Raw genomic sequence first — 18,025 nt, forward strand, 5'->3', positions numbered from 1 at the left:
TATGGCAGTTAGTTGAACTATTATTTTAACATTCTGAACCGTTATTTTATGTCGTTTTTTTTTTTGTTTTATTGATCAAAATTCAAAAGGGTGGATATTTTTTCAGTCGTATTTATTTAAGCATGTTGTTAACTAGTTATTATTCAGTATCCATGAATGATTATTAATTCCTTCATGCTTTTATTAACTTAATAGACTGTGAAATAATACAATTAATGTTAGAATTTATTTCTTATTTAAGTGCTAAGCTGTAAATTACTTTTTTAATGAAAAATCAACTATTTACATGGGTTAAGAGTGAGGATTTTAACATATTTTATGAGGACATATTACCAGAAGAAATTGTTATAAATGAATTAATGAATAAAGATGAACGATTCCACTAGTGCAAATATGATGATTAAATAACTGTGAACAGTAGAATTGGGAAAGAAATAAAATATTGTCATTTAATGTATATTATCATGGCAAAATAATTCCTTCTTTCTATGAGTGTGTCTTACATGGTAATAAAGGATAAATTACAGTAATATGACAATTTAATTCTTATTTGACTAGTATGTTGTAAATCAGTTTTATCAAGAAAAATAAAATACAATTTATATGTAGTAAGAGAGTTATATTTTCTGAGAATATGCCCCCAAAACTTGTCATATATGAATAAATAAACAAAGATGAGATTGGAGAAGATGGTCAGGGGGGTGCGGTCAGGAAAGAAAAACATAAACAAAAAAATATTTATTTATGCCGACGTTTCGACCTGAGTTTCAGGTCTTCATTAGGGAGTTAGTGAGGATGTTTAAAAACTCAATTTTTAAATAATTTACTACCAATAATGATGAGACGTTTTTAAAATTTAGTATTACATCTAGGCTGGGTATAGTCAATTCGATGAGTTGAAAAATAAAAAAATTGTATTCTACTAGTCCCATGTACTTCTCTCTTATCATTTTTAATACTGTGTAATGGGCTGATCAGTATTATTCCTGCCTTAATGAGCTGTTTTATGAGTAGTCATTAGCATTATTGAAATTTTTAATGTATTGCATACAAAATAAATTAGGAATGAAAATGAATGATAGTCTGATTTTAAAAGTAGCTGTAGTATATTTTTCTGATGCAGTATGAATTATTAATAAATGTTAAAGGTATAAAAAAAAAAAAAAAAAAAGGATAAAACGAATATTTTCAATATTAAATGAATGAGGAGGGGGAGAGGAAAAGAAAAGAATAAACACATATAATAACAACAACCTTATATTTTATTTTAAAATATAAAACGGACACAATTGGAATGCCTTTATTAATAAACAACAACCAACTCTCGGCAGGTACAACTAAATAGATATATATTTTTTTATCTGATATAAAAAACTTTCAGTAAAACAAATCTATAAAAATAGTCTAAAATAAACTAAAACTAATAAACATACTATACTGTTTTATTCACACACTAAATCATGCGCACGCAAATACATCAATAATACAAAAAGATTTATTAAGATATGTAAAAATAGCTTTCTATAAAATTCTTTTAATTTTTTTTTATTAGTTTTAAATTGATAATTTGACAACAACATAACACATTAAGTTCTACAGGAAGGGGGAGGGAAATTAGGTAACAATATAAAAAACAATTACCGTTGGATATACACATATAAACTGGCTACTGACTATGGTCCCGAAAATTTAAAAATAATTGAATCCGTTAATACAATGATGAATCAATATGCAATATATTGACAATATAATATAGATAATATAAGTATGTCTTAAATAACTAACAGGCAAGATATAAATAATTTGACTTGAGATATGCTATTATAAGAAAGCATTTATTAAAAAGACTTTTCATAACATATTATTTATTATAATATATTTATAAAGAATCACAAGTCCGTTATTTTCTGATTAATTAAAAGGGATCTACTTTGTTTTTTTTACCTATCATGACAAGATTCGACATGGAATACCAAACATATTCTATCAATACTGATTAAATATTTATTTTGTACAATATGATTACATCATAAAAAGTTTCTATTAAACTCAATATAGTTTGGATGGAGTACATGAGGAGCATAAGGAAACCGATTTAAACATATCACTAATACTATAAAAAGGAAAAATGATATAACATGTGCTTTGAACAGTCTTTATTAAATCTGGTCAAATAAAACCAGTTGTAACTTTTATTTTGTAAACTATACACACTTAAATCTTGTTTGACTAGCCTGTTAAACAACTACGTTGAAATATATAAAATTTTGGTAAAATATATTGTATTCTTAAAACTAAATTTTCTAAAGATCGAAATCACATCATCAAAATCACTCAAGAGAATAAAAATATACAAATCTTAGTAATAAGCCCTATATAAAGGTAAAAAGAACTTTAGTTATGGAACCATTATAATGTTTATAAAAACATCAGGCAACAATACAATATCATTTAATAAAACTCTTATAATTAAGGCCCACTACAATATAATGATGTTGCAGCATTGTTGGAACTAAGAAACCTCGAACATTAAGGATCTTAAAACCTAAGGTAAGTAACATCATATCTTACAATATAAACTTCATTATGAGAAAATAAGAATTAAGAATGATTGTACATAACATTAAAAAATAAGTGGCATTAGCCATTCTACTGGAAAAATAATTAATAAATAATTTAAAAAAAAAAAATTAACAAGCAGAAAATGATGATTTTATACAATCTAAATCATAAATGATATTTAATTTTTTATAAATGATTCAGGAGAAAAAAAAAGTTAAGTTTAGAATAATCTTAAGAAAGTTTTGTTTGGAATAATCTCTGCAGAACCAACAATTGTTTTTAGACAATTTGAATAAGCTTGAGGAATTGAGGTTGATTCATTCACATGATGCATTTCATTTCCTTCCCATAGTCATTCTGTTTACTTAAAATATTATAAAGTTTAAATAAATGTTTCAATATTCACTTTCCTTTCTGTTTCCATACCATATATTAATTGTGAACACTGTAGAAGGGAAACAGAATGTACTGTGTGAATTGACTTCAATTTCTGTTATATTATCTATTAAAAATCAGTGGTTAAGCCTAGATTATTCCAAATTAACCAAATCAAAAATAAAAAAAAAAAAAAGATACAGGACAAATACAATCTTTATTGTAAACACACAATAAAGCTAATCATACAATCAGCTTCCGTTCTATACCATAATGAGATCTTACTTGACTAGTCTACAACCGACAAAATAGTAACATCATACTCAACTGAAAATTAAGTAGATTGATAAATAATAGCCAAAGAATAGTTAGAGAAAAAAAATGAGCAATAAAGGAAGGAAGGAAATTAAAGACAGATCAACTCACAGAATCTGTGCTACAAACTTAAATAAACACAAATACGATTTAATTAAATTAGATAAAATGATTCAAATAAATGAGATTCCTCAGATCTAAATTTTCTTTTAAATATTCATGGCCCTTTTGCCTTCCAGTAGTTCCTTCTCTACTCCTTTCACACTTTCATCCAACTCGATCTCTCTATTCATCTCCTAGTAGTATTGATATCACTTGTAGGCAAGATATCAAATTCAAGTGAAATAATAGAAACATAGAAAATACATTCAAATAACACTAATTTTACATGGCAAAAAATTGCAAGTTTCTCTACGAAATTGCATGTTTCACTAATTTCGAGCAAAATTCCAGTTTTGATTATTTTTTCAATGCTTTTACTAAATTTATTTCAATTTTGTTTTATTATTTTTGAATTATTTATTATGATGAGTTGATTTCAACCAAACAAAAAAAATAACAAGTAAACAGAATTGATGAATATTCTTGGAATAGTATGAATATTCTTGGAATAGTATTAACCAGCAGATTCCCCTAACTATCAAAAAGTTTCTCTAGAATAAGCTTGTTGTTGTTGTTGTCTGGGGCTTTTGGTCGTAAAACCATGAGGTCATCAACGCCCATAAATAAGCTTGTTATAGTTTTAATTTGGATTCCTTCTCCACCTTTAATCCTAAATTCTTCCACCTAACATCTTTAGAAGTAATTTTAAACTTGAACAAAAGAGAATAAACCAATATATTTTTAATCAAACTTATTAAAGTTTCTCAAAATTGACTTATTACTTGTTAGGTTTTTGATTAATACTATATTTATATGTCAATAAAAAATTGAAAAGCTAAGCAGAACATGCTATGAGCAATATTAGAGAAAATTAAATTCGGAATTTCGCATGAATAAATATTTTTAAATACTCCTTTTTACATAGCACCTTGTATTTTTCTAAAACTTAAACTTGAGGTAGTTTCAAGAAGCTGGAAGTTGATTATTGCAGAATTTGGGTGTTTGATATACATTTTGAGTTTTTACTACACGATTTTGCACATTTTAGGTTTTTCATTGCACGTTTTTTGGTTTTTCACTGTATGAAATTTCAGTCTCTAGTTATAACAAATAAAACTTCAAAGTAAAAATAGCAACTTGGACCTAAATCAAATAAGAAGAGCATTATAGCCACAATATCTTAATAAGCGGGAGAGGTATAATGAAATTTTACTGTAACAATCAATGGAATAGTTTGTCCATTCTCTGATTTTTACTACCTCTTTTATCTGAAGCTGAATGGACAGTAGGAAGCTGGTTCACTTCACTTAGTTCTTAAAAAATATATTTTCAAACACATTATTTCTTCATAAGTTGATAATATTATAATACAAAATTCAAGCCCTTTGAATCGAGGCTTGTATTCCACAGCAATTAGTTATTTTAATTTAGGATTTTCTACTTTAGCGGAGGGAGGGGAGGTCTTTAACCTTAATTCTGTACATTCTCCTTCCAGATTATTCTTGCATTTCACTATCCCCAGTTTTCCTAGAGACCACTTCAGACGTTTTTCTTCAATCTCTTCCAGAATGTTTATTTTCAACTAATATCCTTTCTCTCAGTGTTACATTATCCATTCTGGATATTCCTACTGCTCATTGCCACTAGTTTATTTCTGCTAGAAGTTTCTTTCTTATATCACCATTTATGGTCCAGGTTTGTGCTTCATATATCATAATGATCAATATTATACTTTTGTATATATTTCTTTTGGTTTTAGAATTGATATTTGCACTTCAGTCACTGAAAAATATCCAACAATTTTTGCCAGTATGCCAAAAGTGGAAAGCTAAGAATACATTTAGGTAAACTTATTTATCTATAAGCATACAGTCTCATTAAATTGGAACAAAGATGAAAGTTCTTTTCAACAACTAAATAAAACGAGATTTCCACATTTGTCTCATAAATTCCTTGAGAACCAGAGATAAGTAGACAGAATTTTCTATGTTGCTTTATTCAGTTCCAAAACTACACTCCCACACGAAATAAGTAGCTTATGGATGCAAAACTTGCAAATATCTGAAAACAATGAATATAAAAGTGATAAAAAATTAGTGTAGTAATAGTCATTTTACATAAAATAGTAAACTGAAAATACAATAGAAAATAAAAACTAAATCCAAATAAAATAATAACTAATCAGGATATTTATTATTTGATTTTATCATTTTTTATATAATGAATTTATCATTAATAATATAACTTTTACAAATGTTGAGGCCAAAACCGAATTGTAAAACCTTATCAATAGTTATTTGAGGGAAAAAATATAAATTGAAAACACAACCTTTGGGCCCAGAGAAAGATAGAACTAAAGTTGATAAGCAATTTTTCTCAACTTAGTCATGTCTGGATGACTATTTGCTAATAAAAACAACAGGAAGCATTCCAGGAGACAGTAAAGAGTTGGTGACCACAAGAGTTAGTGAGCTCCAAAATTGGATTGAAAGTGTTATAGTTGTATGGCTGATGAAATATTGTCACGAGAAAAAAAAAAAAGAAAAAAAAAAAGTATAATGATGAGGTGGACCAGCAATATTTGAAGCAGCCCAAAAATTTGTCATCTGCTGCTAGAGACAAGCTTTTCTTTTTTAGAGGTTAATAGTTTTTAATAAAACATGTGGACTCAATCAAAATTTGAGTTTTAAAGTTGAGGTAGCTCAGTTATTTCTGAGGTAACATCAAGCCGCCCATAATTCGTCAACTGGCATCTTGAACTTAACAGAACTACAAAAGTGAACAACTGAAGATAGTAATATCTTCCTTTCCTTCAAAATATATTGAAAAATAACATCTTTCTCCTGATTTATAGTTTTTGCTTTAATCAACATTTTTTTTTTTTTTGTCAAATTTATACTTCATATTTTTCAGAATTAGTATTATTTCAAGATAATAATTAAAGTTAAAAGTAATAATTGAGTTCACTTACCTTAAAAATATTGCTACCCAATGATGTTCGTGTTAAATGGTCTTTCGTTAATTAGTGTTTTGCTTTTCAATTTCTACGCGAGCTAAGGCATTAAATTTCATAAAACTTTCATATCTCATCCAGAAAAAATTATAAAATTTTATGGATTGTCCAGGAAATATCATGTAAAAGCACCAGAGCTATCTCACCTGAGATTAATCATATAAACCCACAATGAGATCTTGCCTTACTTCTTTCAATGAACCATCCAGTGCAAAAGTATAAATTTATCAAGACCAACATGAAGGCAGAAAGAAAACAAACTTCAATCCACCACATGACCTGTTTGGACACGATTGGACCTTGATGGATCAAGATGTGATTGGGTTGACATCCTTGGCGTGAGAATACCCTTAAAAAGTCACAAGCATAATGACCACAAAACTAATATCTTAAATATAATAAACATTACATATATACATTCAGAAAAAGTAAAACAAAAAACAGCAAAGTTAATACAAAAGTTTTCCAGTAGAATGAGACAGCCCTTATTCCATATGATACAATATATATGTATGGGATGTATATAGCCTATACTACAGACCTACTGTATTACAAAAAATAAAATAAACCAGTGGGCCTGCACTACATATGGACAGTTCAAAGTAAGCTAAACCTTAACATTCTGATTCCCAATGGAATTATGTTAGCCTTAACACTATTAAATGCTGTTATTACGTAGTAAATAGAATACTAAAATTATGAATTTAAATAAAGAAAGATATAGTAGTTGGTTCTTTTGAAAAATTTTCTTTGTCCTGTCAAGGAAACATAATTACTAACCACACAAGCTATATCTACAATTCCAGCCAAATTGATACCACAGTGGATGCAACCCATTCTGTGAGTATTAGCTTTTATTTAGTAATGGAACCATTGACAGTTATGCACATGAAAAAACGATCCCCAAGTTTTATACAAATAAAAAATACACCTACTTTAGAATAGTAAAATGAAATACAGAATATTTATTTATATAAATAAATTAATAGATTTGGAATGCTTTCATTTTTACAGATACTATCCAAGCAGTTTGAACATTCTCTAAATTGGAGAGGGGAGTGTAGAGAAGGGTGCTGTAATCCCGAGTGTTAAGTCTAGTTGTGCTCGTGGGGCATTGCAACATTGACGTTTCAGTACAAGGACGTTTACAACAGCTAATTTAGTGTACAAAAGTTAATTTCAGTTCCAATTCACAAATAAGTGATTTATTTTCACATAATATTTTAAAAATTGTTATTTAAAAATTTCACTACATATAATTAGCTCTTTAAGAAAGATTTTTTAGTGAATTTACAGTACTTAAAGAAAATTGTTTAGAAAATGACTGCTCTACATGAAACCAATCAGAACAGTGTAACCATAGAAACGAAAACCATCTCTACTTGTGATGGGTATCTGATGTATTTTTTTGTTGGTGATGAAAATGTAGAGAAGTAAATAGTAAACTGAAGTGAAATTTTCAGCCTTATAATTTTATTTGTGTGAACTCCCATTTCCACAAATGAGAAAGGAGGACCCACTGAGTAAATCTTTATCTTTCACTCTCCTTGAGATAAGTTGGTATATAGAAGTCTGCAGACCACTAAGCTGGGAACTAGACATGACCTTTTCCCACTCCAGACTTGGAGCAGCAAAGGAGAGTCCTTGGACAATATTTGGGAATGAAGTTCCTTAAAAGTGCATTTTGAGTCACTTTTAGTGTGAATTTACCAGTTAAAATCTTTCGGCTGATACCCAAATATTAGGAAAGATAATTAATAAAATATTTCTAACAACAAATTCTTACCAAAATATACAGAACCCTTTAACACTCCATCCCAAGACCCTCATGGACCACCAGTTAGGAACAACTCCTACAGGGTTACCCAGCCATCAACCTCTGATTCAGATTAGAAAAGAACATTTAAAAAAACCCTAGAAACAACAAACAATAACAGTTTTCCACTTCAGAATACTGCAGCATTTTAATAATTAAAAATTACAACAGGACAAAGAAAATTTACAAAGAATATATACAACAAAAAAATTACTACCGTCTCAGCCAAGTAACAATCAAAACAAACATATTTTTTTGTTCTAACAATACATAAATAGATAAATAATTCTAATGCCATTTTACTTACTGTGAAATGTATTAACAAATATGATCGTTTATATCTTACAAATAACAATCACTCATTTTCACTCTATAATTCACAAAAAAAAAAAAAAAAAATTAAAATACAGATATCACTCAGGAATAATAACAACTTATATTATGGACGGTTATAATATAAAAAATTTATCATGAGATGCATTAAAAATAAATACTATGATTGTTGGGAAATTATCATAGGCCCTTTAACAAAAAAAACAAAATTAGAACAAAGTTATAAAGTGAGCATCTATTACCTTAAAGAGAAATAAATTAAATTTTGAAATAGTACTTAGAATATCAGTTCAATGTTTAATTACTTAGTTTTCTCTATTTCTATTAAAAAAAATTTTAAGATAAATTGTCTAAAGTGAAAAAAGGGCAACAATTAATCTTTGCAAAAAATAAAATAATTCTTTTTTTCACAACATTTAAGAATTGCCCAGTTAGCAATGAAAATGTTGGAAGCCCAGTAATTGTTTTTGCATGACAGCAACATAATACAAGAATTAATGATCAAGTATTAACATATTTAGGAAAATTAGTGACCAATATGCCTGAAATATTTGAAACAGACAATTACAGCAGGACCAATCATAAGGTATGTGGAATATATACAATTTATATATCAGAATAATTTAAGAATATTATACTATCTTTTGTGTGGTTAAAATAAGTGAAATAATACCAGCAGGTCAAGATAAAAAAATTTATCAGGTGATCACTAGGGATAAATAAAAAAATGCAGAAGTAACTGAAGATAATTTTTTAGTTCGAAGGAAAAATAATAGAGAAACTGAAATTTGAACTAATAATGATTTCATGTTACAATGTAATAACTTAAAAAAGAAATAATGTACCTATTAGTTAAATAAATAAAATAATAAATAAAACAAGAAATTCTGAAATAAAAAGAAAAAAATTCATCAATTTTTAAAATAATCATAAATTTTGTTGATGCTCACTCCATTTTCAGATTTTTATAAAATTCAATTTTAAATCTTTGTAAAAGATTTAACAGATAATCATAATTATATTACGTCATAGCACTGCTGAAAACAATAGAAGTAAATTTACTTCAAAATTAAATAACAATTACAGTAAATTAAAAGTTTTTAGATAATCAATTTAGACTTCTAATTATATTAGGTTTATACATAATGAAAACCTATGCGATAAATTTCTTAATCAGATTTAACCCAGCTTAAATTATTTTATTTGTAATTTAAATATATGAAATATTTCATATCTAGCAAAAATTTTCTAACCCTACTTACTAACAGATTTGTAAGAAATATTTGTACAATGTCGACATGTTTAAGGTTCTTTTACCATAGTATTTATTATTAAAAATAATATACAGTTAAAAGTTTTAGCAATGCTTGCAGGTAGAGGCAATATTTTGAATACATACATATATTTTAATTGATATAAAAATTGTGAGATATATATATTTAAGTTTCCATAAATATAAAGTACGATTTGCCAAGTGAAACAATGAAAAGAAAAGTACGATGATCCGTTGTGACCAATGACTAAACTGGAATACTCTAAACATTTTTGTGTTTAAGTTATAATTAATATTTTGAATACTTAGAAACAATGATTTTATCTACAATACCTGACTGTAAGATGAGTTCAATAAATTATAGATAGACCACAGATTACTTCTTTTACGTATGTGGCTCCTGTAAAACAAATGTTTTTTATTAAGTCTCGCTTGCTGCATAAGTTGTCATTAAATTTCCAACAAACAATCAAACAGTAGACTCAATACTGAAAAAATGAATGAAATATATTTATTCATTTTTTTTTTTTCTTTTTTCTCCCAAGACTCCCATTGGAGTCCTATACTGCTTGGAATGAAAAAGTCGACACCCCAGGCTGGATTCGAACCGGCACCACCAATAGACATCAAATTGGTAAGACTGTGTCTTAACCACTGAGCTACAGGCGGCCCGAATGAAATATAGTAACATTTAATCAATTTCCTTAAAAATATTATGGATTTTGAATCATGTTTATTGTAGTCAATACTTTTGTTTGAACTTAGTCAGTATTTTTGTATAGAGATATTCCTTCATTTATCAAGTATCTTCCCACCACTTTAATTAATATGAAAATGAGAAGAAATACAAATAAAAAATCTTAAAAGAAAAAACTTTAAGTGTTTTTAAATGTTTAAGCGCTGAAATACCCAGACCACTTTATATCTGATTGAGTAATAACAGACGATTTCCAAGGGTTTGGAGAATAAATCTAACATGTTGATTAAGGAAAATATGCAGAAAAGAGCCAAGGACAGTGGAATTTTAGCACTTAACAACCCCTGGGGTAGGTACATTTCAGCCTATTATAGAGATTCCCACGAGATCTATGGCTTTGGCAACGGCTAGAAGTACTTATTAACACAACAAAAATTCTGTAGATAGAAATAAAGTCAAGAAGGGATATAATGTTTGAAAGTAGAAGTGACTGTGGTGAGGCATATATAGGGATATTTTATGCATGTGAGATGACATGACACAAGCAAGCTACAACCATCATGCTGGGGATGACACATAATCCCATCCTGTAAGTAGAGTATGTAACTTGTTTGTCAATGAATGGTTAATTTAATGTTGCTAAGTGTTGCATATTATAGTAATATAAATATTTATGAGAGATAGTTGACCGTGGATGATGAATGAGGAGAAGATGGTTGGGGGTGCGGTCAATGAAAAACACAAATAAGTCGATTACATTAGGCGCTTCGATTACATCACACATTAGGCGCTCGATCTTCCAGCGAACAGCCCTGAAGAAGGCTAGAAACTCTAGCCAAAACGTTGGCACATTAAAATAAGTTAATCGTTCTTATTTGTGTTTTTCATTGACCGCACCCCCAACCATCTTCTCCTCATTAATATAAATATTGTTTAAATGATGTTCATGATTTTGTTGACTAACAATATCTATATTCCTGAGAGACATAGATAGATAGATAAATACTGTGACCAAGTGGCCAGTTTGCTTAAAGTTAAGGTACTGAGGTCAATTACAATCTCAGTCAGGTACTTTTTTTAAATTAATCTTTTTGTTTAACTATTAAAAATTAACTAGTAATTATATTAGATTTATTGAATTATAGAAGTATTGATTTTTCATCAATTTTATTATTAGGAATTTCACTATTACCCTTCATTCTTTAAACAAAAAAAAAGAATTTGGAGCTCAAAGTTAATTTTTATTTATTGTTTTTTTTTTCCTTTCCTATGCTTGTCTACAAATGTAAACGCAGTGTCACGATTGAGTTTTAGGTGAATATTTTGCACAATCCCACTTGAAACCATACGGCAGAGTTGGTAGCACCAGGAGATAAGAACCATAGTGCCTTACTCACTTAGCTAACCCACTCCCAATTGTTTATTTTACCAGGAGAAAAAATAATTATATAAAAACTAACATACCTGAAGGGTCCACCAGATGAAAAGAGACCATAACACTACAGTTTTGTATGCCTTACATGATCTGTCCAATAGTTCTGTATAGTCATTGCCTCTAGACTGTTCAAGAACGAATCATTGTCTAAACTGTACATTTCCTCTGAGTTTTCCTAAAGCAAAAAATAAAGAACTCGATCACTAAAGAGACTTGAATAAATCATCAGCAATTTAAACTATTAAAAGATAAGTTAATTCAGTTTAAAAAATAACTCTACTCAATTAATAAATAAGTATTGAAACAATCCATACCCTAAAAGCTGTATCATCAATATATCCAGTGGACTCATCATTGCTGAATTTATCTGTCAGTGTCTGGGGCCTATTAGAACACAATGTTGGGTAAAACCGCTTGTAGGCAAAGAAACCTAAGACAGCTGAAAAATAATAACTAATTAATAAAGCAGAAAAATAATTTAGGAAGGGATTAGTGTTTTTAGGGGTAATTATAACCTTGAGTTAATAATTCTCAACACTTGATCTTATAAGCAAGGTTAGATGGCACGTTATTAAAAAAAGAAATTGTTGCTAAAAGGAGGAATTGTTATCTATGAGAGTGTCAGTGATCTTACTTTATTTCATTAGGTCAACTATAGTCCACAGTTTGGCCTCGTTAAACATAGCAATATTGTACAGAGTTTGTCTCTCCTAAACATACTTGATCTTATATAAAAAAGAATTGAATTGAATCATCCTCAATCAGCAAAAGGGAAGTTTGGTGAGCTATATATTGGACAGCACTTTGTATACCACATTGGAGGAGCATAAATCCTCAATAGTTTCTGCTATCAAGAATATTCCCTTTCTTGTGTAAAGGACCAATGACGCTTATCTTCTACTGCTTTGGAATTCTCACTTTGATTCATATGGGAAGGATTAGTTCTTTACACAAGAATTAGCTACCTTTCTTTAGAAGCTATGCAATGTCGAGCAGCCCAATATACTTCATCCCAAGTCTTGGCTTTGGTCTTAATTCAGGATAGGCTGAAAAGAAATATAGATCCTTATTGACATAGCTGGCATGTTTCTAATTTGGTGATTCCAATGCAGTGAACGTGGATCAGGAGATAGTTACGCCCAGTCTTCAAGCCATCTAAAAAAACTTTAAGGAATATTCCGATAAAAGATATTTTCTAAGGAAGTGGAAAATCGCCAAATTGAGACTTCTCTACAAGGGAGAGGACAGCGAAAGCAACTACCTAACTCATACTCCCTCGTGAGAAGCTACTTTCAGGAAAGGCACATAAAGATTAAAGGCAGCTATTACAAGATAAAGCTTCAATAGAAAGGGGACATCCACCCCTAACCACAAGGATCAGTTTTGGTCTAGAATCCAACTAACTCTACAATGTTGGAAGAGAAGTAGTTTCCTTCCACTGCCCACATGGACGACCTAATTACTGTGGTGGCCTTCAATAGCAGAGTCAGGGTCAAGAGGGAAACCAAACAGTGAACCACCACTAGGAAGACCACTGGAAGATGGAAGCATCCCTTCCGAGAATGTATCAATGAGACATATTAAATTATGTATATTGTTAAGTCCTGGTAGTGCGTCATTACAAAGTTATTAGTAACATCCATAACTGCAAACACCTGTATTCCCCAAAAGGTAGAGAAGGGTGGAAAATACAAATGAATAAATACTTATGAACAATAAAAAGTAACATTTTCAGTTCTACTTTTAAATTAAGTCAATAGAATTAACTTTTAACTTACTTAAAAGAGTGATGATTACAATGACTAGAGCCACAATACCGGCAATGATACCAATATTGAAATTACTTGCACCTTCTGGACTTGAAGATGGAGTACTTAGTAAAAAACTACTTGAGTTCCCTTTTGGGCTGATTGCTTCAGTTGAATTATATTCCAGCACTGTGCACAGGGCACAAACTAAAAGAAATAATTTTCAAATTAATATAGCTGAGAATTACATATACATTATTATTATTCAACTAAATATTTTTTGATTTCAAGTTTATGGACCCAGAAAACATAAAGGGCTGGAACTTAGTGCCCAAGGAGTGTAGTCTTTTTGTTTTGTTCTTAGTTTAAGTCTTACAGAGTAATCAAATCACTACTCTAACATTTTGTTTTCTTAGGACTAGATGGCAAGTGGGAGAAAAGTTTTTTTTTTTTTTTTTTAAATGACCTTTTAAATTAATTTCTTTTTTATCCAATACATTCTCATGAAGATTAAGGTCATTCAATCTCATTATCCATTAAACAGAACTAACTCCAAGGTATCAAAAGTCTCTGACTTAGTCTTAACTTTTTCAATTTTCACTATTCCTGTTATTTTTTTTTAAGATAATAGGAAGATGTTCCAGGGAGCAGTCAAGAAAGGTACAAAAAATATGTTTTACTATGTTGGTTACAAATAAATAGTTAATCTGCTATTTTTATGACCTCTCTTCAGTGTAATCTGAACCCTCTTTCTACTATCAATTACATATAGTTAAATAATAATCTTCCAATTTTTTCAATAAGTCAATGAGTATAACTTAATTATTTCAAATTTATGGAAGATTGTTATGTTATCTTGAGAGTTCCTTGCAATTATCAGAAAGCATTAATAAATACTCCATGATAATGAACATCAAACAATACAAGGCATTTTTTCTTCTACATACCTAAATGAATAAGTAAATCTTTTTCAATGTACAATACTTTTATTTCTTATAGTTGATAATTAATTAATAATAAATACTCTAAACAGAAAAAGTAATCATTAAAGTAGATCAGAGGCTTTCCTTTATAAAATAATATAATTGAAGTGAATATCATAGGTACATAAACTACAAAATGTGAGACGAGTTTAGTTTCTCTAATGTTAAAAACTGTTTAGTAGTATTACTAGTTATTAGTTTTAAAAACTATAGCATAAATGATGGAAGATTACACCCTGTTTTAACTTTAAAACTCAAATCTATAAGCCAGAGTAGCTGGGATAAACTAAGAATGGCAATGAAATAAATAACATACTATTTTTTTTTTTAATAGGACAACATTTTAAGGGTGAACTCCACATTTTATGGTTTTATTTTATTTTTTTAATGTTATACAAAAAATAGTGTTTTTGTCTCTTTGATAGTGTTAAATAAACAGTGATGTTTTTGTTCGTTTGTTCTTTTTCTTTTTTTTTTTATTCTTAATTATGAGAAATATAATAGGCATGTCCAACATATTTGAATTGTTGGCTATTAATTATTAAAAATGATTTTCAATGTATCATTCTTGTACATTATATAAAGCCATTGGAATAAGAAACCATTTGCTGGATAACACTATTTGTAGGAAGGTTTCCCCAAAAAACAAATAAATATATTATTATTATTATTAAAAGAAGACTCAATATTCATTTTAACCAGTTCTAGTGAAAGTATATATGTGTAAATATTGGAAATTTACATGTGAAAGACATCAAATTTGCTGTCGAGCTAACTTAGTCTAAAGCCAAAAAAATATATATACGAATAACAAAAATAATTGAAGTTCTGAAATCATTACCATGGTTCCGTAAAGAAGATGTGACCTCTAGGAGGTCATCAAAGTTATTAGACACATCTGTGTTTTGATATGTTCCATTAAATTCAATTGGTGTTAAGTCATCAACTGAGCTGTGGGTTGAATTTGTACTTTCGTATTTCGGTGATTTAGCTGAAAATCAAGTTTGAAAATTTTATTAATTACTTATTTATTTTTTTAAATAAAAACCTGCATAGAAATCAAATAAATAAATAGCCCACTGAGGGCCTATGAAGGTGGGTACAGAAAGAGGCAACTAACTCTTGACTATACAGTTATCTTTTGAGACAGTTTGGTAAGCACTATTGCCTCTTGGCTAATTTATTCTCTGATTATTCTCAATCCAAAAAGTATCATAACCCCAACAGCACAATTTTATGGCTAGAGATTTCAAAAAAGATGTAGTTTGGCATAAAAAAAATGCAGGATCTATCAGGCTATCTCTCTCACCATAAGATTACAAAAAAAATTATGTACTTTCATATTAGAACCAATGCCTTATACTTGACACAGAGAAAACAATGTAGTGAAGGTGAATTAGAAGTCAAGTTTTAATTAGCAAAAAGTAAATACAATAAAAAAAAATACTATTTTAGCAAAAAAGGGACCACATTTAATAAGATTAAAACAACAGAAGCATATAAACATTAGCTGGTCCAGATTAATTTTTATTTAAGGACTTTAATAAGAGTAGTAAATTCAAATTTTCATTTTGTAGTATGAAACAAAATGGGTTAAATACTTTAAATTTGATAATTAATTGATACTGAAATCATTTTCAAAATCTCTACTATCAAATTATAAAAGAAAACTTGGTACAATGGAAGTTTAATAATATTTATTCTACAATAATATATATTTTTTTTAATCATTTTAATTATTGATAAAAATTAGTAACTTAAATGTTTCATAATTAAAGTGAACCCCAAATACTAGTTTTGAGATACATTATTTCTTAAAATCAATGTGTCAAAGAAAGCAATAATTCAAAAAATACTAAATTTTTATCGTTAATATATATTGTATATGAAAAAAAAACAAAAAACCAATCAATTATATCATATCAGCAAGCATACCATGTCATATCAATGTCAAAGCAACCATATCATTCCATTAACACTTTTAATACTATTGATTAATGGCTTAAGTCAAATAAACTAGATTAAACAAGAATAAATATTTCTGCATTTATCTTGAAATAAACAATGCACATTTTACAGTTGATTACAACAGTTATGTCACAGGAAAAGATTCCAAATAAAAGTAGTAGGGTAACAATACCAACTTCCACAAAAAATGGCAACTAAAATTAACTTGTGACTAATTATACTAAAATTAAATTGCATCAGAAACTGCTATGATTGTATTATATAGTAATATAAAAACTAAAATACTAAAAAAGAATAAATCGATCCAATGATAACTTAAATATCAGTGTATAAACATATTTAAGGTAGGTAAATATAAGATCCAAATGCTGATCAACAATGAAACTAAAAATATGGTAGTATTACACAAGGGGAAAAAAACAGTAACTATTTAAAAAAGTAGGAAGCTACTAAGAACTGTAACACTATAAGTGGCAGAAACAGAAATGAGTTTGAAGAATATAAGTATAGAACCATTAAAAAAATTACCTTCGATATTCAGTAATGGAGGAGTGACATGATCAACAGCGGTAGAATTGGATCCTTGTCCTTCAACCGATTTCTGCTCATGTGTAGGAAAGCTAACGCAAATGGAAAGTGTGGCTGCCAACACTAGCCACATTACTGAAAATCAAATATTTGGAGTATAGCATACAAAAGTCAGAAGGCTACGCATAAAAACATTAATTAAAGGGAATGAAGCCTGACAACTTTATAATCTAATAAAGTTAAAAAGGATTTATAATATTACATCATAATAAACATTCAATGAACTTAACTGATAATAAATGTTAATAAAGTTTGCAAGCCTAACCATCAGAGTAGAACCATAAAAAATGTATACTAGAAACACTCCAAACACTCTTAAAAAATGAACCACTGATTAATCTCAACTTTTATAGTACCTCTCATGTGGAAAATGCATCTTTTTCCTAAATTCAACCCTTCCATGATAATGACATCCTGGACGTTCTTTGACAGAAAGTATTTTAGTTGGCGAATTTATGGTTGAACGAACACAAACCAAGTGATAACCTCTTAACGTGGTTACTTCTGAAGTAATACTTCACAGTAACAATAGACACGGTAGACAAACGTCTTTCAACATTCATCTCATGGCAGATTACACAATTATAACTGAATTAGACACCACTTAGGAAAATAATGAAACTGTAAGCATGATAGGATGCTTTGTAGATACCAAATATAACTTGTTGCCAACATTTGAAAAAACCTGCTACAGTTCTTGGAGAAATCTTTTAAATATCTATCAAGTGTGTTAAATTGCAAATCTTAAAACAGTGATAAGGCAAAGTATAAAAATGTATGGGTTCATGAATATACCATGCATATTATGACATAACAC

At 28.8% G+C, this 18,025-nt stretch overlaps 1 protein-coding gene across 4 annotated transcripts; it reads right to left on the reverse strand.

The window, feature by feature from the left end:
• Nucleotides 1-1,241: 1,241 nt before the first annotated feature.
• On the reverse strand, nucleotides 1,242-17,990 carry LOC106688020 (uncharacterized). Of its 4 annotated transcripts, XR_001344264.2 has the most exons (9): nucleotides 17,565-17,990; nucleotides 17,149-17,283; nucleotides 15,494-15,643; nucleotides 13,700-13,876; nucleotides 12,236-12,360; nucleotides 11,951-12,096; nucleotides 10,123-10,189; nucleotides 6,326-8,553; nucleotides 1,242-5,415 (listed from the first exon to the last, which is right to left on the reverse strand). XR_001344264.2 is itself a non-coding variant. In XM_014432279.2 (7 exons), the coding sequence occupies exons 1-6, from the start codon at nucleotides 17,608-17,610 to the stop codon at nucleotides 11,986-11,988; spliced, it is 744 nt and encodes a 247-aa protein (XP_014287765.1). In that variant the 5' UTR covers nucleotides 17,611-17,990; the 3' UTR covers nucleotides 8,595-10,189; nucleotides 11,951-11,985. The 4 variants fall into 4 exon arrangements, 1 of the variants encoding a protein (XP_014287765.1); XR_010844192.1 differs by having other exon boundaries at nucleotides 1,242-8,553; XR_001344266.2 differs by lacking the exons at nucleotides 1,242-5,415; nucleotides 6,326-8,553 and adding an exon at nucleotides 8,595-10,051.
• Between the last annotated feature and the right edge of the window lie 35 nt (nucleotides 17,991-18,025).

The sequence above is a fragment of the Halyomorpha halys genome, unplaced genomic scaffold, assembly GCF_000696795.3.
Source record: "Halyomorpha halys isolate HHAL.00 unplaced genomic scaffold, Hhal_1.1 Scaffold1040.1, whole genome shotgun sequence".
Taxonomy (NCBI): Eukaryota; Metazoa; Arthropoda; class Insecta; order Hemiptera; family Pentatomidae; genus Halyomorpha; species Halyomorpha halys.

Bases quoted from the DNA above. Each gene is read 5' to 3' on its own strand.
- LOC106688020 (XM_014432279.2), bottom strand. From the start codon at position 17,610: ATGGAAGGGTTGAATTTAGGAAAAAGATGCATTTTCCACATGAGAG. The intron at 17,284-17,564 runs GTACTATAAAAG...TTTGATTTTCAG, and splicing joins ATGCATTTTCCACATGAGAG to TAATGTGGCTAGTGTTGGCA. The intron at 13,877-15,493 runs GTAATGATTTCA...TATTTCTTTTAG, and splicing joins ATCTTCTTTACGGAACCATG to TTTGTGCCCTGTGCACAGTG.